At 37.4% G+C, this 26,222-nt stretch overlaps 1 protein-coding gene and 1 long non-coding RNA gene across 9 annotated transcripts in view; one reads left to right on the top strand and one right to left on the bottom strand.

Annotated features, from left to right (window-relative positions):
- CASK (calcium/calmodulin dependent serine protein kinase) overlaps positions 1-26,222 on the top strand; it is a 369,874-nt gene that overhangs the window by 280,355 nt on the left and 63,297 nt on the right. For all 8 annotated transcript variants that reach the window (XM_065915191.1, XM_065915189.1, XM_065915187.1 and 5 more), the window contains exon 11: positions 10,606-10,727. In XM_065915191.1, the coding sequence (XP_065771263.1) occupies positions 10,606-10,727 (122 nt within the window). The remainder of the gene's footprint in view (positions 1-10,605; positions 10,728-26,222) is intronic.
- Positions 1-26,222, bottom strand: part of LOC136153399 (uncharacterized) — a 103,429-nt gene that overhangs the window by 32,190 nt on the left and 45,017 nt on the right. Inside the window, exon 2 of the long non-coding RNA XR_010660393.1 lies at positions 1,225-1,275. This is a non-coding gene — a long non-coding RNA (uncharacterized lncRNA). The remainder of the gene's footprint in view (positions 1-1,224; positions 1,276-26,222) is intronic.

Genomic DNA, 26,222 nt, shown 5'->3' with positions numbered 1-26,222 from the left:
TCATACTGTTTGTTGTTTGTCCATATGCTGCCTTCCTCCTAGGACTTCTAGCAGCAGAAAGTAGGTATCCCTTTGTTTTCCTCTAAGGTTTATCTTTTATGCAAAAGTGTTTGGCTTTGCATGGTTCATAATCAGCTTGACTTTATCCTCAGCTGTTTCTGCTTAGATGTTTGTGTATGAATTTTAACACTGCCTGGCCATAGAATAAAAACTTGGATGTACTGATTTCCTGGAGCATTGTTACACAAATACTACTAACTTCTTACTTCTTTCATAAGAGGAAAAAGAGGCAGTGTTAAAATTTTAAGCGCACTTAATATTATTTCACATCTTAATTTCCAGCACAAGTACATTATTCTGGGAGAAGGCTAACACTTTATTTTATAGTTTGCTTTCAAGAAACCTTTCGGGGTAAGTGAATGTTCCTTTAATTGTTATATAATCTATAAGCAGTTTTTATTACTCTGTTACTGTTTTCAGTATTGCTATGGAGCTATGAAATAAACTCCTGGATTTATGTCTCTTAAAAACTTCTACCATCAGAAAGAACATAAGAATAATATAATGGCTAGATTTTAATTACAAAAAGATATAATTTGAGTAAATGAGAATAGTAAAATAAAATGTATGTAAGAAATTACATATGCACAAATGAGTATTAGTAAAATTAAGGCAATCTAAACAAGATGGGTGGATTGTATCAATGTCAGTATTCTGGTTGTGATATTACACAGAAGTTTTTTAAAAAGTTACCAGTGGGGAAACTGAGCAAAGTATACACGGGATCTCTATATCATTTCTTAGCAACTGTGTATAAATCTACAATTATCTCAATAATAATTTCAGTTAAAGCAATAGAATAAATCTTTACTTCAGCATTGTGCTTACTGGGGGGAATGTATATGAGACAAAGATAAATAGAAAATCTGGGTGCTAACATCAAAATTCATTGTCACACTTTCTTGTATTAGTTACTTGTAGCTCAAATTGCAACCAATTTAATATAAAAATCTCACAGTATGTTAGTTATCTGTTGGTCTCTAATGAATAATGTCAAGGCAGCATTTATCATCTCACAGTCTGTTGGTCAGGAATCTGGGCATGGCTTAGCTGAGTACCCCTGGTTTAAGATCTCTTATGACTCTGCAGTCAAGATGTCATCCAGAGCTGTGATCTCACCTGAAGGCCCAACTGTAGAAGGAATCCTCTTCCACACTCACTCACCTGGTTGTTGATAGGCTTCAGTTCTGCTCACAGTCTTGAAGTTTGCTTCCCCTGGCACAGATAATCAAAGAGAGAGCAAAAGTAAGAGAGTGTATCCAAGACAGAAACCACCGTTCTTATAACCTAATCTCAGAAGTGACATTCTATCCCTTCTCCCCTATTCTGTTTGTTATTAGTGAGTTAATAAGTCCAGCCTACACTCCAGGGACTTCCCTGGTGGCTCAGACGGTAAAGCGTCTGCCTACAATGCCGGAGACTCAGGTCCAAACCTGGGTCAGGAATATCTCCTGGAGAAGGAAATGGCAACCCACTCCAGTATTCTTGCCTGGAAAATCCAATGGACAGAGGAGCCTGGTGGGCTACAGTCCACAGGGTCGCAAAGGAGTCAGACACGACTGAGCGAATTCATTATCATTACACTCCAGGGAAAGGACTGATTATATGAGGGCATGAATACCAGCAGTCAGGGATCTTGGGGGCCATCTCAGAGGCTGCCCACTATGTACGTGTTAATGACCATTGAAATATAAGACCCTTCCCATTTGTAACTGGTTTTGTTTCTCCAGATTTAGTACCCTTCTTTTTTTTTTTTAAATCAAGTAGATCTATTGTGTCATTTGGGAATGAAAGCATCTTGAAGGTATCAAGTAGTGCTTTTCCTTAGTTGTAAAGCCTTATATGGTGGTGGTGGTGATGGTGGTTTAGTCGCTAAGTCGTGTCTGACTCTTGCAACCCCATGGACTGTAGCCCGCCAGGCTCCTCTGTCCGTGGGATTTCCCAGACAAGAATACTGGATTGGGTTGCCATTTCCTTCTCCAAAAGCCTTATATAAATGGGCACTTAACAACTAGCAGAATGTTATTTAAAGTACTTTGACAAATTTGTGCCCAACAATGTTGCTATTTAGAAATATAGATTGCTTTAACAAGTATGATGGCATTAGAATTATGGTATCTGTACTCTGACAGAATACATTTGCAGAGTTTTTACTTCTTTTAACTAATAAATTTTAAGTCATCTGCACTATAATCAATGGACTTCCCTGGTGGCTCAGCAGTAAAGAATCTGCCTGCAGTACAGGAGACACAGGTTCAATCCCAGGGTCGGGAAGATCTCCTGGAGAAGGAAATGGCAACCCACTCCAGTATTCTTGCCTGGATCCCACAGAAAGAAGAGCCTGGTGGGCTACAATCCATGGGGTTGAAACAACAACAAAAACAACTATAATCTATACATAAAGAATCTAATGCATTTATCACCATGTGTAAGTTTTCATAATTTGAATTGGATATAGCACAGATGCTTAAGTCCAAAATACAATTTTCATTACAGGATTCACTATAGCTTACAACCTGACTAATAACCAAAATTTGCTTTGTACCAGATTAAAAGCTGTTGTCCAGGGGTAAAGGTAAGGGGAAGAGATTGACTTCAAAGAAGGAGCTTTTGTGGAGTGATGAAAATGTACACCTAAATTGACGAATTTTAACTTAATCCTACCTTAGTAAGCAGATTTTTTTAATGCTACTGTTCTTGCCAGGAAGGATTTTGAGTGGTTGATATGAATGTGTGCATACTGATTCAGTGTTATATAAATAGGACTGCTAATGTAATAGGAAATAGAGGTTATTGATAACTCTTCAGGTGAAACTAGAGATAGATTGAGATACTGAATTTGCTCAGTAATATTGGGTTTTACAGCTACACATATAATTTTTAAATATATACACATAAATCTTTGTTACTGAAATAACTGCATACATGGATATATACTGTTTATCAGATGTATGCAGGGTATACATTTATGAAAACTCATTGGATGGTACACTTAAGATTTGTGTATTTGACTCTATATAAATTTTTACCTGAGAGAAAGAAAGAGAGGGGAGTATTAAAATCTATGCTGATGTGTTTAGAGGTGAAGTGTACTAATGTTGACCACTCTGCCACTTACTTTGAGATGAATGATAAATAAGGTGAATTGATGTGTGGATAGATATGTGATAAAGCAAATATTACAAACTGTTAATTGTAGAATCTAGGTAGTGAATACAATTCTTTCAACTTTTTATATGTTTGAAATTTCATAGTAAAGTTGGGGGAAATAGTTTTAAGACAGACTCTACCTACTTTACGGAGAAGGCAATGGCACCCCACTCCAGTACTCTTTTGCCTGGAAAATCCCATGGTGGAGGAGCCTGGCAGGCTTCAGTCCATGGGGTCACTAAGAGTCAGACACGACTGAATGACTTCACTTTCACTTTTCACTTTCATGCATTGGAGAAGGAAATGGCAACCTACTCCAGTGTTCTTGCCTGGTGAATCCCAGGGATGGGGGAGCTTGGTGGGCTACCGTCTATGGGGCAACTTAGCAGCAGCAGTAGCAGCTACTTACTTTAACACTGAGAACAGTTTAAGCATTCTACTATTTATTTTTCTGTCCTCCTTTCAGGTTATTTTTACTCAGTCAACATTTTTATGAGACTTTTCTACTTGTGACAAAACAGTTCTAGACTCAAAGTTTTTAAAGCATACTTTTAAAATGATTGACATATTTATACTTTCTTGATTATTATTTCATAACAGCAGAAAACTTTTGAGAAAGTTGTATCCATGAGATTCCTGGGAAAGGTAGAAATGTTCAAAGTTAAAATGTATGATTATTAACCTATTGTTTAGATACATTCTTGATGACCAAATGAATTAGGCAGAAGCTAAAGAAAAATACTATTCCAAAGGCAAGACTTGATTACTTTCTAATAAATTTATCATTGTGAAAGTTTAGACCAAGAGATTACTCAAGTGTGTTGGTGAGGGTAAAATATGGTTTCAGGAGGGATCAATCTGTAGGGGAAAGAGTAGGTGCTAGAGGCCTGGGTTCTACAACTCAACTGCTGTGGCCCCAGGGTCATTTAACATGAAAGAGCCTCCTATTTTTCCAAATATAGAAACACTTGTCTTCAGGGCAGGGTTATTATGGAATTGTGTAAGATAATAAGCATAAAAAACATGTTGGAAATTACAAACTGTTACACAAATATAAGTAGTAAAATAATTTTCATCATGACTTTGAGGAAACAGTGCCATAAAATAAACTTTTCTGTGGTTACATATTTCTTATTACAATATTTTATTTTCAGTGCTTCAGAATTTGCTCAGAAAACAGTAATTTTTTAATTTATTTTTAATTGGAAGAAAATTGCTTTACAATGTTGTGATGGTTTCTGCCATACCACAATGCAAATCAGCCATAATAATACATGTATCCCCTCCCTCCCCTCCTCCCCAGTCTGTCTCACCCCTCTAAATTCCCACCCCCCCCCCACATCTCACTCCTCTAGGTTATCACAAAGCACTAGGCTGGGCTCCCAGGGTTATTTAGCAACTTCTGACCAGCCGTCTCTTTTATACATGGTAGTGTGTGTATGTCAATGCTACTTTCAGAAGAAAACAATAAGTTTAATCAAACATATTTTATAGTGATTTTTGTACAAAACACTCTGCAAAATGTAGCCTAGAAAACAAAAGTGAATGGGATACCTGCAGTCCTGCCATTAGGTAAATTGCCCTCTGAGGTGAACTTATGTACTATTTATTGATTTTTTTTCAAGATAGTCACAAGTTCATTTAGGGGTTTTATAGAAAAAAAACATCCTTTTCAGTGTTTGAGAAAAGTGAGTAGTTCTTTCAGATATGACAGTTATTGATCAACAAAATAAATACTAGTGACAACTTAAAAGCCTGTGTGTGTTGTTGTGTTACATTAATTACCACTTCTGCCTCTGTATGTAAAACAGTAGCAATGGAGAAGCCCCAGAAATGTCTTTGTGTATATTAATGTTTTATAATGAATTGAAAAATTATGAGATTTTACGTGACTTGGTGATGAACTGCAGATATCAGTTTACCCATCTGTGAGATGTGGTTCTGCTGGTCATACTAAAAGAAGGAATGAACAAAACTAGAAGCGGTGTCAGGAGAGGTGTTAAAATGATCAAAGGTAAAGAAAGATCTTGAGGTTAGACCAAAAATATGTGTTCATTCAATATGAAAAGACAAAGGAGGGATAGAATAAGAACTATTAAGTTTCCTAGGTAATGACAGAAACTTTTACATTAGGGACACTTTTAAGAGTTTGAAAGAGGCAACTTGAGCACACCTGTGGAAATACTGCCTTTCATAATTGAAAACCTACAAAGTTAATCACATTTGGGTACAAGATCAGACTATAAATCAGTTCAGAAAAGGTGACAGATCCAAGGAAATTAAATAGACCTGTTGACCTGGTAGGTCTTACCTACTAGAGACACAAGCTAATGGTTGCCCTTGTGCTTTCCAGCAAAGCATCCCCTGGGTCTGTCAGAGGGAATTGGAAACCTAGGTGGAAGTGTTGAATTCCTGCTCATCCACCTCTTTGGGTTTCCCTGGTGGCTCAACTGGTAAAGAATCCACCTGCAGTGAGGGAAACCTGGGTTTGATCCTTGGATTGGGAAGATCCCCTGGAGAAGGGAACGGCTACCCACTCCAGTATTCTGGCCTGAAGAATTCCATAGACTATATAGTCCATGGGGTCGTGATAGCTTAAGGTGAATGATGTTGGATTCGTGATCTCCGAAGAAGATTTAGCTTTGGGACCAGGGACCAGGCTTGATCACTCAAGAGCTTTTGTATAGCAGAGTTTTATTAAAGTATGAAAAGAGACGGAGAAAGCTTCTGACATAGACATCAGAAGGAGGGTGGAGAGTGCCCCACTCACTAGTCTCAGAAAAGGGAGTTATATACTTTTTAAATTGGTTAGTATAAGAAATCAAAAGAATGTCTCAAGGTTGTAAAGATCTTACTAGACCCACTCACTTCCCTTGTGGCTCAACTGATAAGGAATCTGCCTGCCAAGCAGGAGACCTGGGTTCGATCCCTGCATTGGGAAGATCCCCTGGAGAAGGGAAAGGCTACCCACTCCAGGGTCGCAAAGAGTCAGACATGACTGAGCGACTTTCACTTCTTCACTTCAGACCCACTCCTACAATTTACATTTTAAGATGGCAGAATTATAACTTAACAATAGAAAGATCTTACCAGACCCACTCCCATAAGATACATTCTAAGATAACAGGGTGAGCCAGAAGGTTTTCAGGAAGGAGAAACTGTCCTCAAGCAGGATGCATTGTTGTTATATAATCCTTAGTATAGAGTTTAAACTAAGTTTTTTGTGTGTGTAATCATCAGTGCCGGGCTTTAAAAAAAAAAAAAAAAAAAAAAAAAAGCTTTATGTGACTAAGACTAAGGAATGTAGAGGGGGAAAAAAGATGTTTGTCCTTTCCTCCTCCTTGAGAATCCAAGACCCCTATCTCCAGTTCAAGAGCCCCAGACCCCTCTCTCCTCCTCAGGGACCCCGGACTTCTTATCAACCTGCCTAGGAATTAACTCTCAGTCGCAAAGAGTCGGACATGACTGAGTGACTTGAACTTTCACCTCTTCTCTGAGACTGTCCCAGCTTCTCCCTGGGCAGCCTGTTTCTGTGACACTTCAGTTTTTACTTCCTCTAAATCATTTGCTTCAGGGTATAGTGTGCCTACTTCACACACCTGCATGAGATCCCTTTCCTTGAGACCGGGGATCATATCTGTTTTCTTTGAAACCCCTGCCTCATACCTGGCAAAAAACAGGAACATGTGATAAAAGTTTCGCTTATTGTCTGACCCAGTAGGATTCAAGTTCTTTTCTAACCTCCATATCCATGCATAAACCATGTGTCACTTCTTGTTGAAGGTTTTCCCTGCATTTCCTAATCCAGCCAGTTACCGTAGAAAGTCAAGAAGCGCATACACTTGGGATCCAGACACACTGGGGTTGAGTCCTGGCTTTACCACTTCTAGCTGTGACCTTCCTTGACCTCTCCGATCCTCAATTCCCTATCGAGAGAGGCCGGGTACTGTATTACCTTACTGTGCTGTCCTGGGGATGTGCCCAGCGCACCACAAACATTCAGGAATTGGGAGCTGCCCTTGTCATTGTTTCTTTAATACTTAACTCAAGGCATACTTTGTGGAGATAATGAAATTAATCAAATATCGGCCTGCCTTAAGGACCTCGCAGCACAGAAATGAAGAGTGAGCAAGTGCACACGTCGGGTAATTCATGGAGATGCTTGTAGGACAGGAATTGCACGGAGCTTTGGGAATTCACAAACCAACAAATGATACGTCCCTGGTCTGATACAGCCAAAATTGCTTCCCAGTGGCTAGACTTACCATCTTAGTATTCACTAGATACAAGCTTGTTTTATTTTAATCTTATAATATTAATAAACTACTACATAGAATAGAATCGATATAGATAGATCAGCATAAGCAATGCTGGATAGAGACAGTAAAAACTAGAATAGATTCCACTAAGATAACTGAGTGAAAATAGTAATTAGCTTTCTCTGCTCTCTGTTAAGTTTTTTAATATACAAAAAAAAATCCACATTTCATTAGTATTTTTGTTGTTGCAGTTAATCCAAAAGCTTAGAACTGGCTTTAGTAACTTTATAAACCTGGTATCATATAATTCTGTTGTTGGTGATGTACCAGGATCAAGGACTCAGTGGAATATTTGGGACTAATTTCTTCACATCACCTATTGCTTTCCAAGGCTTATAGTAAGGGATGACAAGAGACCTGATTTTTAACTAATTTCCAGGTTTTTTTTCCTTCTCAGAACAAAGTAAAAGTCCTGAGATGAGCAGGGAGAAGGAAGCGGATTAGATTAATACACTTGTAAGATTAGCAGGGGAAATGAGGACTGGTTTCTGCCTTGTACCTTTTTTATTCCATTTAGTATCCACTTAATGTTTTCAATGAAGGCATACCAATAGCCTAGTAGGTGTAATTATTCAAAATTTAAAAGTATTCACAGTCCTGTCAACAGATTAATGGTAAACTGTGGCACATCCCTGCCATAGACTACTACCCAGGAATAAAAAGGATTAAACCACTGATACATGCAACAACTTGGATGAATTTCCAGAGAATTATGCTGAGTCAAAAAAGCCAGTTCCAAAAGGTTGCACACCATATTGTTTCATTTATATAGATCCCTTGAAATGACAAAATTATAGAAATGGAGAGCAGGTTAGTAGTTGCCAGGTAGGGGTTAGGAGGTAGAAAGGGCAGGAGGGAAATTATTGCAGTTATAAGAGGGCAACATGAAGGATCCTTGGGGTGATGGAAATATTCTGTAGCTTGACTATATCAATGTCAATATTCCTGGTTATGATATATGACAGTTTATAAGATGTTACCACAATGGGAAAACTGCGTGAAGGGTACATGATATCTTTCCGTATTATCTCTTACAAGTTCATGTGGATCTACAATTATCTGAAAGGGAAAAGTCAAATTTTTTAAAAATTAGCTACAGTAATTTACAGATAGATAAACACTTGCTGTGTCTTAAGCCCCAAATTTTTAACATAATTAAATACTATTAAAAAAGCAGTTACTTGTATAGCAACTTTTTTTCTGTTGTAGAAACGTTAGAACATATGGACAAACACAGAATGAAATAGAAGCAGAAAAATAAATATAATTACTATTATCTTTTTGGCAGTTTTCATTCTGTTGGTTTTTTTCTGAATTTGTATTTTTTCAGTTATAATTAGGGGTACACAATTTATGTGGTTTTGCCTTCTACTCTGAAATTTTATATCATGCAGATTTCTGTCTTTAAAATTCTTCAAAAACAAATTTCATGTGACTGTATATTCCATTTCGTGGATGTTCTATAGTTTATGTAATCATTCTCTAATTATTAGGTATTTATCCATTTTATATGATAGATATCCTGACACATAAATCTTTTCTACAGTTTCTATTTTTTCCTTAATGTAAGTTTTTGTGAATAGAAATCCTGAATTAAAGTACATGAGCATTTTTGAGGTTCTTTGGTATAAATTATCAGATTGCTTTCTGGAAAAATAGTACTCTTCCCCATTCCCCATCTCCCCACTCTGACCACCATCACAGCTGTGACAATCAAAAGTGTTTCCAGACATTGCCAAATGTCCCCCTGAGAGGCAAAATTGCTGCTGGTGTAAAGCTACAGATCTAAGATTTACATGTGCAGTGCGGCACTTATTGTTAGACTGTCTCTAACACTGTGTCACTAATGTCCTGAAGTCTAGACTCTCAGGGTGCTTTTCTTTCTCTGGAGTGCATATGTGCATGTTGTCTGCAGAGTAGAACAGGCTAACCATTTCTTTAAGGCTTTGTTACTTTAAGACTTTGTTACTACCTCTCTGGATTCCCAGTTATTAGAGGAAATTTAAAGTAACCACACTGTCCTACAAAAATTATTTCCCCTAATATCTACTATGGTATTCTAAAGTGTCAGTCAGTACATCTATCCTTAGTAAAGTGAAGTGAAAGTGAAGTCGCTCAGTCGTGTCCGACTCTTTGCGACCCCATGGACTGTAGCCTATCAGGTTCCTCCGTCCATGGGATTTTCCAGGCAAGAATACCGGAGTGGGTTGCCATTTCCTTCTCCAGGAGACCTTCCCAACCCAGGGATTGAACCCGGGTCTCCCGCATTGTAGGCAGATGCTTTACCGTCTGACCCACCAGGGAAGTCACCCTTAGTAAAAGGGGGCCCAATTAACTGAGAACAACTTGGTTCCCTTGATTTTGTATGTAAAGGGAGGAAAAAGAATGGAGTGGAATTTTTGCTAGTTGTTTGATCCTTAAAAATCCTAAGAAAGGGACTTCCCTGGTGGTCCAGTGGTTAAGACTTCACACTCACAGTACAGGGGGCCCGGGCTCGATCCCTGGTCAGGGAACTAGATCCCACATGCTGCAACTAATACCCAGCACCGCCAAATTAAATAATTAGATAAATCTTTTTTTTTTAATCCTTAGAAGCCTGTTTTACATAGCATGAGCTCCCAGTTGAAGGTTTGTCTCTCACATCTACATCTGGCTTTACCTTCTGTTCTTGTTGGAAAGCCCCTGTGTGAAATGACCACCTTCATTATTTCTATCATATTTCAAAACATCATGGAGTCCTGTGGAACCCACAGTCTCTTTCTGATGTATAACTTTCTGCACCCAGATCTTCTAGTAGCTCAGTTGTAGTTGATGAATTGCCCTAATCCAAGTAAGACAAGAGGCAATTTACTTTGAAAAAATGAGGAACGTGCAAATACATTGTTAAAAACATAAATTCACTGCAAATACTCTATCATTAAGTGATATGAAACACATTTAAGTCTGTTTTCCAGTAAAGACATGAACCTTTGAAATTTGTTAGCCCACAGTTCTGAAGTGTCAGATTTAGGTTATGAAGGTGAGTTTGACACTGATTTTCTCTACTGGCTGTTTCTTTTCTCTTTGTTCCCCTTAGGAGCAGTGTCACAGGTGCTGGACAGCCTGGAAGAGATTCATGCACTTACAGACTGCAGTGAAAAGGACTTAGATTTTCTACACAGTGTTTTCCAGGATCAGCATCTTCACACACTACTAGATGTAAGTCTTTCTCTTTATTAATTTTTTTTGGTAAACTGAACAGTTACCATAACAGTCCTTTTTCAGTTGCTGTCCATCTGTGAGAAATGCAGGAAGTCATCCATCATAGATTCATAACTAAAATTAAGTATCTTATATATGGTACAAATGCAATAGAGCCTAACAAGTCACAGTGGAAAAAATTAAGTATATATGTATATCTTTGGAAGAATCTGTTGAGCTTTGCTGTGATTACCTCTCATTGCTTCTAAATATTGTTTTCAAGCATTGCACCTCAAACATTAGTATAGGAGAGAAAGAATTAAGTTAGACATTGTGCAGTGGACTCTATTCACACACATATATCTCATACTTAACATTGCTGGTTTTCATAAACTCAGTGTCTCTCTTTAAAACATAAGGATATATTCCATCATTAAATATGACAGACTGCACTGACAGATACAAGTCAGAAGCTGACAGTTCACATCTGCCTTCATTTCAGTCATGTTTTAAGTAAAATACCTTTCTTAGCACATATTAGTCTACTTGTACATGTTAGTCTTTTTTTTTTTTTTCATGTTAGTCTTTTTACAAGAAAAATCTTCCCTTAATAAGAATAAAATTTGCTTTGGGATGCCTAGAACTTTGTGGTGCTCACTGATTAATCGATTATATGGTATGAATTAAAGTAATGCAAAATTTTCCAGAATGTAGTCTACAGAGCATTGTTCTGGGAGATAGCTGTGGGTGTTGCCATTCAAGAGGGGGGAGTAGATCTAAAATTTATTGGTTAAATTTTTTTACTGACTGTATAAGTTTGTGAAATGCTATGCTGTTTATTCCCTTTATATGGATTCACAACAGGTGTTAGTATATAGCAGTTCTAAGATGTCCTATAGCAAAAAACCTGATTAACTCTAATAGCATTTCTCAAACTAATTTGGGCCGAGAATTTTCATTCACAATCCTGCCAAATTGGTAAGGACCAGTTTGGGAAAAGCCAAGCTAAGAGTGTCACAGTATGTTTCAACTTCCCACCAAGTATAGTATCTCACAGTTGCTTCTATCTATAGATTTGATCAAGTTAGTTACCATTTTTAATAGTTACACATTTTAATATAGTATATGTATTAATTCAGGACTGAGTAACTGCTACAGCGTGCAATCCTAAAATTTGAGTGGCTTAACAGAATAGTTTATTTCTTGCTCATATCACAGTGAACTGTAGTAGATGAGGAGAGAAGCAGGAAGAGTCTTCCACACAGGCATTCAGGGATCCAGGCTTCTTCCACTGTATCCTTTGCAGCTAGCCAGCAGATGAGAAAAAATGGAAAATTTTGAAGGGTCAGGGTAGCAAGTGGGCTGTATTAGAGTTGTCTATGTTCTATTGGCAAATACTAGTTACATGCTTGAGTAGCTGCAAGAGAGCTGGGAAATAGGTTTGGTTTTTTTGGTGTTTTTTTTTGTTTTTTTGAACTTTTTATTTTGGATTGGGCTACCGCCAATTAACAATGTTGTGATAGTTTCAAGTAAACAGCTAAGGGACTCAGCCATACAAGGGAAATAGTTTTTAAATGTGCTAATTGAAATAAGTCAGACAGAGAAAGACAAATACTGCATAGTATCAATTTTTTTAAAAAGTCGAACTCCTAGGAGCAAAGTGGAATGGTGGTTTCCCAGGCTGGGAAGTGGGGAAAATGGGGAGAAGTTGGTAAAAGGGTACAGACTTTTGGTTCTAAGATAAATAAGGTCAGAGGATCTAATGTATAGAATGGTGACTATAGTTGATACCACTGTATTTTATAATTGAAATTTGCTAAGATATTAGAACTTAAGTATTCTCATCTCCAAGAAATGATAAATATTTGAAGTGATGGATGTATTAATTAACTTGATTGTTAGAATCCTTTCACAATGTTTACATTTATCAAATCATCATGTAGTACACTTTAAATATATTGCAATTTTATTTGTCAATTATACTTCAGTAAAGCTAAAAAATGTGCCCAGGAAGATAAGGAAATGGGTTTTCTCCTTAGTGTAATTTATCTTAAGTAATTTGAGAACATTTCAGATTAAATTTATTTCAAATAACTTGTTATTTTCTTTGGACACTTAAAAGCCCTTGAAATGCATTCTATTTTGTGGATAGCTCCTAGCATTCCATTTTCTCCTTCTTTGTTTTGTCATCATTGTTTTTGTTGATGTGTTATTTGAATTAGTTTGACCTCTTTTCCTTGGTTATTTAAATATCTATTCTTTATCATTGTTTCATATGATGCAGAAAGTTTTGTTCTTTTTGGTTTTGGTTTTTGTGTTTTTTTTGTTTTTTTTTTGTTTGTTTTGCGAAGGCATATAGGAATTTCCCAGCCAGGGATCAAACCCACACCCCTTATAGTGGAAGTGCAGAGTTTTAACCACTGGACCACCAGGGAAGTCCCAGATGCAGAAAGTTGTGAGAGTTGTGAATTTTCCATACAAGTCATAGCTTTTGCTAAAACTAGTAAGTAGGATATTTGAAAGAAGCTACAGCAGATCATGGAGATTTGGTTTATTTCAGTGCTAGTCAGTGCTAAGATTTACTGGCCTTCTTTAGATCAAGGACTTTTTGTCATTTAAAGGCTAAGAGAAGCCCAAATTAGTTTTCAGAGCTGTAGTCTTCTTACTTAATGTAACTGAGCATACCAAGCTTGAGACTGCAGAGGAAATACAAGAACATTGCTAGCTTCTACAAAGAGGGGCAGATAATCAAACGCAGACTGAACTTTGGAACTGAGCCAGGCCGCCATTACCATCCAATGCTAAACTTCTCAGACCTCACTGCAAATATTTATTTTGAATAACTGCTGCATTCTTGGGTAGACATTGTCACCACTTCAGGAGAGATTCATAGATTTTCATAAGGAAAAATGTGTTTAAAGTTCCTTTGGATTTTTATTAATTATAAACTTAGAGAAGTGTCTGTATCAGTATCTGCCCCATCAATGCATCTCTATTTGAAAAGGAGCCGGTGGCCTGAAAATGAGCTGTGCTCCCCCAAAGACATCACATCTTAAGAATTTTGCAGACAAGTACTACATGTGAAGCCCAGAACTCTCCTGAGATGACTGACTGTAAGACCAGCTCTGGGCAGTGTTGGGATGCATTTGATCCAAACTGAGCCATCCTTCAACGAAAACTCAATCATCCTGAATGAGATAATGCCCCCATGATCTACAGCCCTTAAATATGGCTCATTAAGCTCTTGTTTCAGAGTTAACAGACGACATTTCAATCATGAGATCCATAAAGTGCTCAAATGGCTGCCATTTAGAGAAGTCTAGCCATTGAAAAATGTTTAAATACTTCAGTACTTATGATCTGCCTAACAAAAAAGGATCATTGTACAGACCAACACTTGAGAAGAAGCTTCTCAACTTTAACCATCATTCTCCTTCCTTCTGGTGTTCTTGGAATCAGATTGTTTTGTTTTGCAGAATCTCTGTTGGTTCCTTTTCAAGAATTCCAAGCAGTGACACCTAGTGGCCTTGTTTTGTGGACCATGTCTTGATTGCTACTTTAATCTCACTGAGTCATTTCATGAAATATTTTTATTATACTTAAATAATTTCTACTAATTCAATAACACTCACAATCGCTAAGCCTGCAGCCATGATTTTTCAGCTGACTAAACAAAACAAGGTTAAGTTCCTGCAGAAGATAAAAGATTGTGTAGCACTCTGTTTTTTCTAGCCATGCCTTTAAAATAGTAACAACCTCAGAATTTGAAGAAACAGTTCAAGAATTAGTTTGAAGGAAACAAAATATCTGTCATATGGAAAAAATTTACATTAAAACAAAAGGAGAAACACTGTGGGTTCCACTGAGGGAGGAAACGCTTTCTGATTTGAATTCTAGTATAATCTGTAGTTAGAAATAGATCCAGAATGTCTAAATATTTGCTATTCAACTAGTTTACCCTGGCACACATATGCTGATTCTCATTTTGTAGGAAGAGATAAAGAGGAGGAACTGTGCCTGGTCCAGCTTGTTCCAATATTTCTACTTTCAAAGATTTAAAGCACTGGCACAGTGATGCTCTGTATATGAAATACATAGATCAGTATTAATAAAATACACTTTGGAGTGTGTTTGCTAAAGCCGCCACAAATGGAGTGGCTTAAGATAACCAATTGGGCCTCCCTTGTGGCTCAGCTGGTAAAGAACCCGCCTGCCATGCGGGAGACCTGGGTTCAATCCCTGGGATGGGAAAATCCCCTGCAGAAGGGAAAGGCTACCCACTCCAGTATTCTGGCCTGGAGAACTCTATACAGTCCATGGGGTCACAGAGAGTCGGACACGACTGAGTGACTTTCACTAAGATAACAGATTATTCTTACACTTCCGGAGGCTAGAAGTCTTAAGTCAGGTACCAGCAGAACCATGCTCCCTCCAAGGCTCCAGGGAAGAATCCTCCCTTGCTCTGGCAGTTGCCTGCAATCCTTGGTGTTTTTTGGCTTGTAGTTGCAGTACTTCAGTCTCTGCTGCCATCTTCACAGGGTGTTCTCTGTATGTGTGTGATTCTGTGTCTTCACAGGGCCTTCTTATAAGGATACTAGTCACAGGATTTAGGACCCTCTCTAGTCCAATATGACCTCATCCTAATTAATTACTATCTGCAAAGACCTGATTTCCAAATAAGGTCACATTCTGAGATTCCAGGTAGCCATGAATTTGAGGGGAGAATCTCCAGCCCAGCACAGCATGGAAAACTAATTTTGCCCTGAATTGATTTTTCAAGTATGAGTGCAAATTATAAAAATCAAATATAAAATAATGAAGTGTTACCCTGTTGTTCATTAGTTAGACCTTCTTTCTTGGGAATTGATGTTAAAGTGTAATTATCTCTTTTACTAATATTTTGAATCAGTTTTGGAACTTGTATATGATACACTGGATGGTGAGATGATGGATGCATTTTCAGTGGGCTGAAAAATCAAGAGTTTTTTCCAGATATAAAGTATTTTGCAAACGTTATTTGGTGGTGATTCTCAGTTTTATAAAGTTCTTGTAGAAATTTTCCTAGTACAGAATTAATGTTTATTTTGTAAGTCAACAATGTTACAAAACATTGTTAAATTACACATTTATTTCTCTCTGCCATACTTTGACAACTAAGTTTTAAACATTCACCCACCATCTGTCATACCTCTGAGCAGCTGTTAGCATTTGTTACAGACTGCTGTTTCCATGGTAAATGTGATGCCCCACTTAATTAAGATTATTTTCTTGAGAAGTTCTTTAAAAAAATCAGTGGTTAGATTAATAATGCAAAGACTAGCTATAATAGCAATTTAGCAGTTTTATATTATAAGCAATTTTTATAATAAAATAATATTTTAAAATATTGTGGTAGAAATGAGTTGATATCTTTAATCCTCCATATTTTATATTATTAACATCTTTATTATGATTGTTTTTTTTTTTTTTTTTTGCTTCTTAGGGAGACTTAGAAAGTTTTTCTATCTGACCTGGAGTTAACACTGGAAAACTACAACTCATGATTTACTGTTTTGCTTTTTTAAAGATATTAAATTGGTAGTCATATTTGGAAATAGTGTATTTTTAGAACTCACAAGTTTCCTAATAGGGAAAAACATGGAACTTCTGCAATAATTTGATGTTTTTGAGCAATCTGGGGTCTGAGAAGTAAGTTGATACAGTGTTGAGTTTGGATGTTTAAATAGGTTACCAGTCAGGAAATACCAAAGCTAAGTTTCCCATGGATTTGTAGTCTGGTCGATTTGCACTTACATGTCTGCAAAAATAAAGCCTGAGGACCTTTAGAGGCAGAGCTACTGGTGCCGTCCCAGGGTCCCATTTAGTCTTAAAGAGTAAACTTCAGCAAATATGAAACCATCTGGGTGGTGAGTCAGTGTGCCCCCTGCCTCCTGGGGCTGGAGACTGAAGTACCCTGAAGCTTGCTTTAGACATGGGGGGTCTCATTCCTCTGTTTTTAACTGGATGGGCAAAAACTCCAATGTCTGTTTCCATCAACGTATCAAAATATTAGTATCAATAGGAAAGTGTCATATAAAACAACATTCCTGAGATAAAGAGAACTAGAAATATCATCTGACCTAAATATTTTCAAATTAGTTTTTCTTCATTCTTTTTTTTTTTCAATTTTTTTTTTTAGTTGGAGGCTAGTTACTTCACAACATTGCAGTGGGTTTTGTCATACATTGACATGAATCAGCCATGGAGTTACATGTATTCCCCATCCCGATCCCCCCTCCCACCTCCCTCTCCACCCGATCCCTCTGGGTCTTCCCAGTGCGCCAGGCCCGAGCACTTGTCTCATGCATCCCACCTGGGCTGGTGATCTGTTTCACTTTTTTTCTTCATTCTTAATGTAAATATCAATACAATTAAAGGGGGTGGGGAAAGCTACTAGGAATATGGTCATTTGTTAAGCAGTAATAGAAAACTAATATAACTAGAAACAATGGAAGGATTTTCCACTATTACCACTTCTATTTAATATTTTTATGGTGCTTCTGGCCAGTGCAGTAAATCAAGAAAAAGAAATTAAAGACATGCAGCCTGGAAAAGAAGTAAAACCATGTTCTCATAGAGATATATTCTTGTGTATAGAAAATCCTAAGGAAACTACAAAAGATCTACTAGAACTAATAGGCAAGGTTAGCAAAACTGCAGGATACAAGATCAACATACAAAAATTAACTATACTCTTATATAAAAGCAATGAATAAAGTGAAGATAAAATTTTAAAACTATAATACTATTGTAAAGGATAAAATAATTGAATAAAAGAGATATCAGACTTATACACCAAAAACTATAACCATTGGTGAAAGAAAGTAAGGAAGATGTAAATAAACCATTTCCCCCTCTCCTTAGCCCCTGGCAGCCACCATTCCACTTTCTGTCTCAAGGAATTTGACTGCTGTAGATTCCTCAGAGAAGTGGAATCATACCTTATTTGTTCTTTTATGACTAGCTTATTTCACCAAACATAGTGTTGCCAGGGTTCATCCTTGTTGTAGTATGTATCAGAATCTCCTTCCTTTTAAAGACTGAAAAATACTCCATCTTGTGTGTATACCACATTTTGTTTATCCATTCATCCAATATCAATATTTTGTGGTAGATAATTATATACTTGGAAAAGCCAAATCCTCCAGGTTAAAGTGGCCAGTAGTGGGGAATTCAGCCTTAGTTTCATCCCCAGGCAATTGCTCTCTCTGTGCTCTCCAGGTTAGCTCCTATGATATGCATCTCTCTGAAAGGAATGTGTGATTTTCACTGAAACTGTTGTTAACTACAGCAGTCCCTCTCATTCCCTTATTTGTCCAGGTGCATCACTTCCTAAAAGAGTGATTGGAATTTACTCTAAAATACCAAGAGTCAGCTTGTCCCCAGCATCAGTATTTCCCACTGAGTGTTCTTCTATTTTTGTAACATTATAGTCCACTTTACCAGAAGGCAGAGGAATGTTCAAAAAGCCTTCCAAGTGCAACAGGCTCTGATTCTTCTTCATGCTGTTCCCAAGGGAAGGGTTGGGGGAGGGGTTCCCCCAGAAAAGAATGTGGTATGCTCAGTTGAAGAATGTTCAATGTGGTTGGCTTGCAGCCTTCACATCCAAGAACATAATTGCTTTCTTCTCTTTGTGGTCCTTCAAACATTATCTCATAAAACCACTTCTGCCAGACTGTCTTTTTTGTTCTCTTTTAACTTCCCACAACAGAAATTCATTTTTGCTACAGCTCCTTGTACCAATGCTTGGTGTTTCCTTATACAAAATAATTCATATCCTAAGTCAAAACTTATTGAACTGTCTCAGGAATGAAATATCGTATGACATACCTAATGTAAATATTTTCTTTCAAAACAGCAAATTAATAATAGGATATTCAGTTACCCTAAATATTATTTAGCTACTAATGTAGATGTTTCAGAAGAACACCTTAGGAAATGAGGTTTTAGCACTTTTTAAAAAATGTTAATAGATTTTTTATGGAAAAGAAATGTATATCATAGTGAAATTTCTCACATTTGGGAAAACTCTTGGATCTAGTATTTGAAAGTGCCCTAGGGCACTTTCAAATACTAGATCCAAGAGTAAAATTAAAGCCTGCCTGTAAAAGTAAAATTAAAAGTAAAATAAAGCCTGCCTGTATCATCTAACTGGTTATTTTTCTTCATGCTTTCTTTTGCTTGCTTAAGAATAGGCATTATGATTTGTTTCTTACAAGGCTTCATTTTAGAGTTATTGGCCAACTGAAAAAGACCAAGTGAGGTCAGTCAAGTTAGGTCATCTGAGGCCACTATTTGAGTTTCTCAGAGCGAGCAGCCAACTGAACAGAAATCCACCACAGTGGCCTATGTTGTTGGGCCATCAACAGTCTTTTTAGATTGAACTAGGAGGTTGAGCAAGCCTTAATTTCTTGGATCAAAGATAAATCCCTGAAAGAGCAATGTTCTAATAGGATTGAAACACAAGCAGCTCTGTACACAGACAAGGAAAACCTAAACTAAACAGGGGCCTCCTTGGGAGGATTTTGCTGTCAAGATCCAGTGTATTTTGCAACCCTTTCAGGAAATCTTAAAATGGCCCAGATATATTGATTTTTAATTTCCTGTTTGCCATCAGAAGAAAACTTTCATAATGGATTTAGGTAGAGCAGTATATTACTAGGCCACTAGTGATATAGCAGTATATCACTAGGCCACTAAGCCAGTCCTAAGACTCAAAAGGGTATACACCCCCACCATGATTTTCTAAAACTTGATCTAAGGGTTTCCAGCAACATTCTTATTGGCCACTAAGTAAACTCCATTGGGTGTCCATTTCTAACTTGAGTTATCCAGTATTAAACTGGGCCATAATATTGGTAGCAGCCCTGAATCTTTCTCTAGGAAAAATCTAAATTCTGAGGTGTGACTCTTGCTACTTACCATCACTAGATTTGTGGATTTGACACGTGTTTTTTTCAAGTGAGAAACAAATTTAGTTTAAGATTTATAAAATTTAGCTATTTGCATGTTTTCTGAACTTTTAGAGGGGAAGTTAATACATAGTACAAATTGTGAAGGATCATGTACAGATAATGAAAGAACGCTCATCAAGTGAATGGAATATATTATCTCCATTTCAGATGGAGAGTCATCGGCATGGCTAATCTTTGAGTGCTTTCTTCAATTATTTTAATTGAATTGATTTTTAGAAATTTTACAAAATATAAACTGTTAGGAAATTTTTTATGCTGATAGAATAGGCATTATTTAATCCTGTGAGAGCAAAGTGCATTCAGTGATTTAATTTCCTTTTCTACATCATAATATCCCAATGATGCATAATCGTCTTTAGGTTTGTAAGATAGACAGGCTATATAAGTTCTTCCCGAAGTTTAATTGTAGCTCCTAAAATATTTGAAAATGCCATTTTAAATTTTGTAGTGTGTTTATTTCACACTTAATGTTTCCCATCACACAATCTTTACACCACTGTAAAATATACTGCTGTTTTCCAAGTTTCAACTATGTCATTGTTTTAAACTGAAGTATAGTTGGCATATAATATTATATGTTACAGGTATACAATTAGTGGGGCTTCCTTGGTGGCTCAGATGGTAAAGAATCTGCCTGCAGTGCAGGAGACCTGGGTTGCATCCCTGGGTTGGGAAGATCCCCTGGAGGAGGGTATGGCAATCCACTCCAGTATTTCTGCCTGGAGAATCCCCATGGACAGAGGAGCCTGGCGGGCTATAGTCCATAGGGTTGCAAATTGTCAGACATGACTGAGCAACTAAGCATAGCACAGTACTACAACTAAGCAACTAAGCAACTAAGCACAGTACAATTAGTTATTCACAATTTTTAAAGACTATAGTTCATAGTTATTATAAAATGCTGGCTATATTCCTGTGTTGTGCAGTATATCCTTGTAGCTTACTTTATACCTAATAGTTTATCCCTCTTAATCCCCTCCTCACTGGTAATCACTGGTTTGTTCTCTATGTGTCTTTCTTTTTTATTATATTCACTAGTTTGTTTTATTTTTAAATTCCACCTAGAAGTGATATCATACAGTATTTGTCTTTCTCTGTCTGATTTATTTCACTTAGCATAATGTCTGCTGCAAATGGCAAGGTTTCACACTTTATATGACTGTGTGGTATTCTATTGTGTGTGTGTGTGTGTGCGTGTCCGTGTGTGCACGCGCATGCACGCACACCACATCTTCTTTATCCATTCATCTATTGATGGACACTTGGGTTGCTTCCATAGTTTGGCAATTGTAGATAATGCTGCTATGACATTGGGGTGCATGTATCTTTTCCAATTAGTGTGTTTTTTTTTAAAGAAACGTAGCCAGGAATAGAATTGCTAGATCATATGGTAGTTGTATTTTTAGTTTTTTGAGGAACCTCCATACTATTTTCCACAGTGGCTGTACCAATTTGCATTCCTACCAACAGCATACTAGGGTTCCCTTTTCTCCACATCCTCACCAACGTTTGTTATTTATGTTCTTCTTGATGATAGCCATTCTAACAGGTGTGAGGTGATATTTCACTGAGGTTATCATTTTCAATTCCCTGATGATTAGCAATGCTTAGTGTCTTTTCATGTGCCTGTTGGTCATCTGCATTTCCTCTTTGGAAAATTGCCTATTCAGTTCTTCTGCCCATTTTTTTAATCACATTGTAGTTATTTTTTTCTTTTCTTTTTTTTGATGTTGAGTTGTATATGTGTTATTTATAAATGTTGGATATTAGCCCCTTAACAGTCATATTATTTGCAAGTATTTTATCCCATTCAGTAGGTTGTCTTTTCATTTTGTGACTGTGTCATGTTTAATGACACTAAAGATCTTTGAGAGGACATTTTTATATTTTTAACCTAAAGACAGTGAGTTGATACATAAACTTGAGCAGGAAAAGTAGTTCTTTAGAGCTCAGATGTTCTCTGATTTCTAGCTTCAGAAGACCACCTCCAGCACAGTAGTTGAATATCAGTTCCTTATATTTTAGTATTAAATCACCTTTCCCTAACATTTTTCCAGTTCTCAAATGTATTTTTTAAAATACTGTTGGATATCAATGGCTGATCTGCTGGGTTCATTGAAAAGATGCAACATTGGAACTTTGTTCCTAATCACCTAGCTTCTTCACAGCAACTATTAAGAAATTCTTAATTTGATAGTCTGTTTCCAGAGCAAGTCATTTCAATTCCCATTATTGTTGTGCAGTATAGACTTGTGAACACTGTTATTATCTTTTTACTAAGATTACAGACACATTTCATTGCATAATTTGCAGCTAAGTATTTGACTCTTGAAAACTTTAATTCTTTTCCAGCAGGGACTCTCTTTGATATCTTTGATTTAGGTGGTAAGATGGTGGTAGCTTAATGAACTTTTGTGTTCCAGCAACTCTACAAATCCTTTCATTATTTGGCTCACATCTATAGCCTAGTTGCAAAAGTCATAATCTTTCTCATCTAAAGTATATTCTGGTCCTTAAGGTTTGGTTTTCTCTCTGCTAGAAAGTTAGTGGGACATCTAACCTGGTGATAGTCATTTTATAGGTTCTCCACCAACCATTCCGTTTTAAATGTTGATACTGCTAAGTGCTGTGTATAAACTATGAACAAAACAGAAGCTTCTATTTGATGAAAGAAATCAGAAGACAGTGAGGTACCATGGAGTAGGGTTAAAAAACAAAAAAGAAACTTGATTTATTGTTTTGCATGTAAATAAAAAAATAACATTAACTTATTTCACCATCATTATGTTTGAAAGTACAATCTCAGCAGAGTTCAATTTAGTATGACCACCAGCTTTATTCTGCTTTCATACAAAAACAACCCATCTCAAATATAGAATGTGGCCTCTTAACGGAACTGTGCTTTTATACTCCTTAAGACAGACAGATGAAGCGTGTCCATGCAGCCGTGTGGGGTCGTATATGACCCAGCGCCAGACACTGGCAGTAAGCAGGCCTGTCTGGGAGTGACACAGTGTGAAACAGTCTGTTCCCCTTGCAGCTGTTCACATTTCCTCGTTTTGCCTTGGGCTGTGTGTGTGCGTGTGTGCATTTTAATAAAAAGTGCTGAACTTGCGTAACTATAATTGCATTAGAAAGAGAAAAACCCTAAGACATTCATTCTTGTTTTCTCTCTAGGAATAATTTATTAACATTCTTTCCTCCCTCTGCCTCACCCTCTACACCTCAGCTTTACAAACACACTTGAAGTCTTCAGATGGCAAGGAAGCAACCAACCAATGGAAATATTTTTATCATTTCAGTTCACCTTCAATTTGAGCTTCTAGAGCACGTGTTGGCAACTACAGCTGTCAGGCCAAATCCAGCCAGCCACCTGTTTTTGTAAATAAAGTTTTATGGGAACCCAGCCATGCACATTCATTTATGGAATATTAATGGCTGCCTTCACACACACAGCAGGGTTGAGTGGTTGTGACAGAGTCCATATGGCCCACAAAACCTGAAATGTTCATCATTTGGCTGGGCAAGGATGAGGATTCTAAACTTTCTTTAATAGGGCAAGGCTTGCAATTGATTGTCTAATATCTTTCTTTTTTTTTTTTAAAGCATTTATATATGATAATATATAATATAATCTCTATATAGTAATCTCAGGAATATTCTCTAAAGACAAAGACACTCACTGAGGCCTAATATCTTTCAAATCACATTTAGTTATTACTTTTTTCTCCCTACAGCCTATAAATGGCATTTTCTACAGTTCTTTCCCCAAATATTTGCTGAAGGTGTCTCCCTCTCATGAGACTGTGTTGCTGAATTCTAATACAAGCCATGGTACTATTGTGTGAGAGAAAGAACACCACACATCAGGTGGCCGGTCTCTTCCCTGCTACTCTGGCTCCCGGATGCTGTGTGCTCACTTCATGTCACCGGATGTCAGCTCTCTCTTTTTTAAAATGGAGGAGTTGAATCATGTCAATATCTAAGATCTCTTTTACCTTGAAAAATTTTTGAAGTAGGGCCTGAAGCATAGCAAAAAAAATTAAAAGAATTAAATGTGGTCTAAATTTCTTAATTTTGAGGGAAGGCTTTTAACTGTGCAGTCAGAAAGATGATCCATGATATCTGGTTCCTAAAGAAAGTTAAAATAAGTATTCCTGCTCTGTTTCTTTTTTTTTAATTATCCATTTACAGTTCCTATACACCAGCTAAATACTCTTTTTTTTTTTTTTAAGAAACATTTATTAAACATCTACTATGTACTCAGTCTCATAGTAGGTGCTGTTCTGAATGTCGAAGGACTCAAGAGTCTGTCTGATCATAGAAAAGAGAAAAAACAGTTAAACAGCAGGTCCTGTAGTCATGTCCCTCAGGCAGCCAGTGCTCTCTTGGCTGTTAGCGCCCAGGGTGTGGCAGGCATCCAGATGTTGTCTCAGTCCCAGATCGCCTCTGCGTCATTGGTGTACTCTGCAGCTGGCCCCGGCAGCACCCTCTCAGCTCCTGCCTTCAGCCGTGACCCCACAGGCACTTCTGGGTCCCCTTGCTCTGTGCAGACAACCCTCTTGGTCAGGGTTCCACCAAGATGGCTCTAGCCAGATTACATTCTGAGGCAGCTCCCGGACTCACGGGAAACACACATTCTTGCCACAACATGCACTGCAAGTGTGGGCTGCCCTGCTATTGACCTCTCACCCTGCCATCAAGGACTGCCCCAGGCAGCCTCCAACCAGGAAAGATGCTCTTTATACTTGGGACCCCAAACACCACATGTCAGGCAAAATAGGGTGCTGGGATGAGTATGGAAGGACCAATTTAGCCACCTTTCAGCAAGTCCTAGAGGGATGGCCTGGCAGCTTAGCTGTGGGCTTTAGCTGAAAGTCTAAGACAGCAGGCCAAGTCCCCAAACCCCATCATTCTAAGTATACTTTGTATATGATAGATGGAGGTAGGCGACAAAGGGTGGGTGATAAACAAAGAGAGCCCGTCTTTGTTCTCAAGATTCACTCACCCAAGGAACCACATTGTAAGACCAAGCCAAAAATAAAAAGCCTCCAGTGATAGAGTGATTCTGGGAGCTTGGAATTTTTGTTGCTTTGTGAGTTAAAAACTAATGTGCGTTTATTAAATGTGTAAATAGAAATTAATCATGGTTGAAATTTTTGAAAGTAACATTAGTAATAGTCCTTGGTCAGGCAGGGCTTCCCTGATAGCTCAGTTGGTAAAGAATTTGCCTGCAGTGCAGGAGACCCCAGTTTGATTCCTGGGTTGGGAAGATCCCCTGGAGAAGGGAAAGGCTACCCACTCCAGTATTCTGGCCTGGAGAATTCCATGGACTGTATAGTCCATGAGGTCGCAAAGAGTTGAACACGACTGAGCGACTTTCAGTTGGTCAAGAAAAAGGCAAGACTCTTTATGATAAAATTAGGCATTATAAAGACATTGTAATTATAAATGACAGTGCCAACAACTTATAAAGCTTCAAATTAAATTTGGTCTGTTTTTAAACAGCATTCAAGAGTTTTAAAAATCTTTTCATTATCCATGTATATTTTTTATTTTGTTTGATTATTAATATGATGACATGTCAGGTGATATTTTAAGTGTTAGCTATTTTACAGCCTGAGCTACCAGGGAAGTCTAAGTGTTAGCTATTTTAAATGTGGTTTTTTATTTTTAACTTACAATTCCTTACTTTTGGAGGGTTGGGTTCTTTTCCCCTCCTACTTTTTATTGCAGATGTACAGTATTTAATTTGTCTCTGTAGACTAGTCTGGGAACCGACACAGTGTATAATATTATTTCTATTGAAAAATAATATTCACTGGTTCAAAATTTCAGAATTCACAGTCTTTAGAGATGAAAGCCATTCAGAGGACAGAGACTGCGCTCATGTATGCTACAGGGATTTGAGTAAACATTTATAAATGAGCCACATATTGCTAGTTCTCTAAATGTTAATATAATACTTTAAATAGACCAATATTTTACTAGCCTTCTTTTTTTTCCATTTATTTTTATTCGTGGAGGCTAATTACTTTACAATATTGTAGTGGTTTTTGCCATACATTGACATGAATCAGCCATGGATTTACATGTGTTCCCCATCCCGACCCCCCCTCCCGCCTCCCTCTGGGTCTTCCCAGTATTTAAGCTCTAATTTAGTAGTACTTTCTTAATGCTGACATTTTCAAATGATCACTGCTATATCTTCACATTGCTATCATTAGGCTTTATTTATTTATTTGTCCTATCTGTCTGCCTGTCACTCATTAGGAATTTTTATGTATGGTATGGCTCAAATATTTACAAGTCGTAAAGTTTTATCTTGCATCAGTATAAACAAGTCTAACTGTAATCTGGAGGATGTTTACAGTATTTGACCTCTACACTGGCACTGGTACACGTAGAAGGAGAGGGAAAAAAAAAACCAAAACCAATCCTCCAAAACCCCCCACCTATTTTAGAGAAGTTAGGAAATAGAAGTGGCAGACTAGCCAAG

The sequence above is a fragment of the Muntiacus reevesi genome, chromosome X (genome assembly GCF_963930625.1).
Source record: "Muntiacus reevesi chromosome X, mMunRee1.1, whole genome shotgun sequence".
In the NCBI taxonomy this organism is placed as follows: domain Eukaryota; kingdom Metazoa; phylum Chordata; class Mammalia; order Artiodactyla; family Cervidae; genus Muntiacus; species Muntiacus reevesi.
Note: the sequence above shows the minus strand (reverse complement) of the source record. Positions and strands in the feature narration are given on the sequence as shown.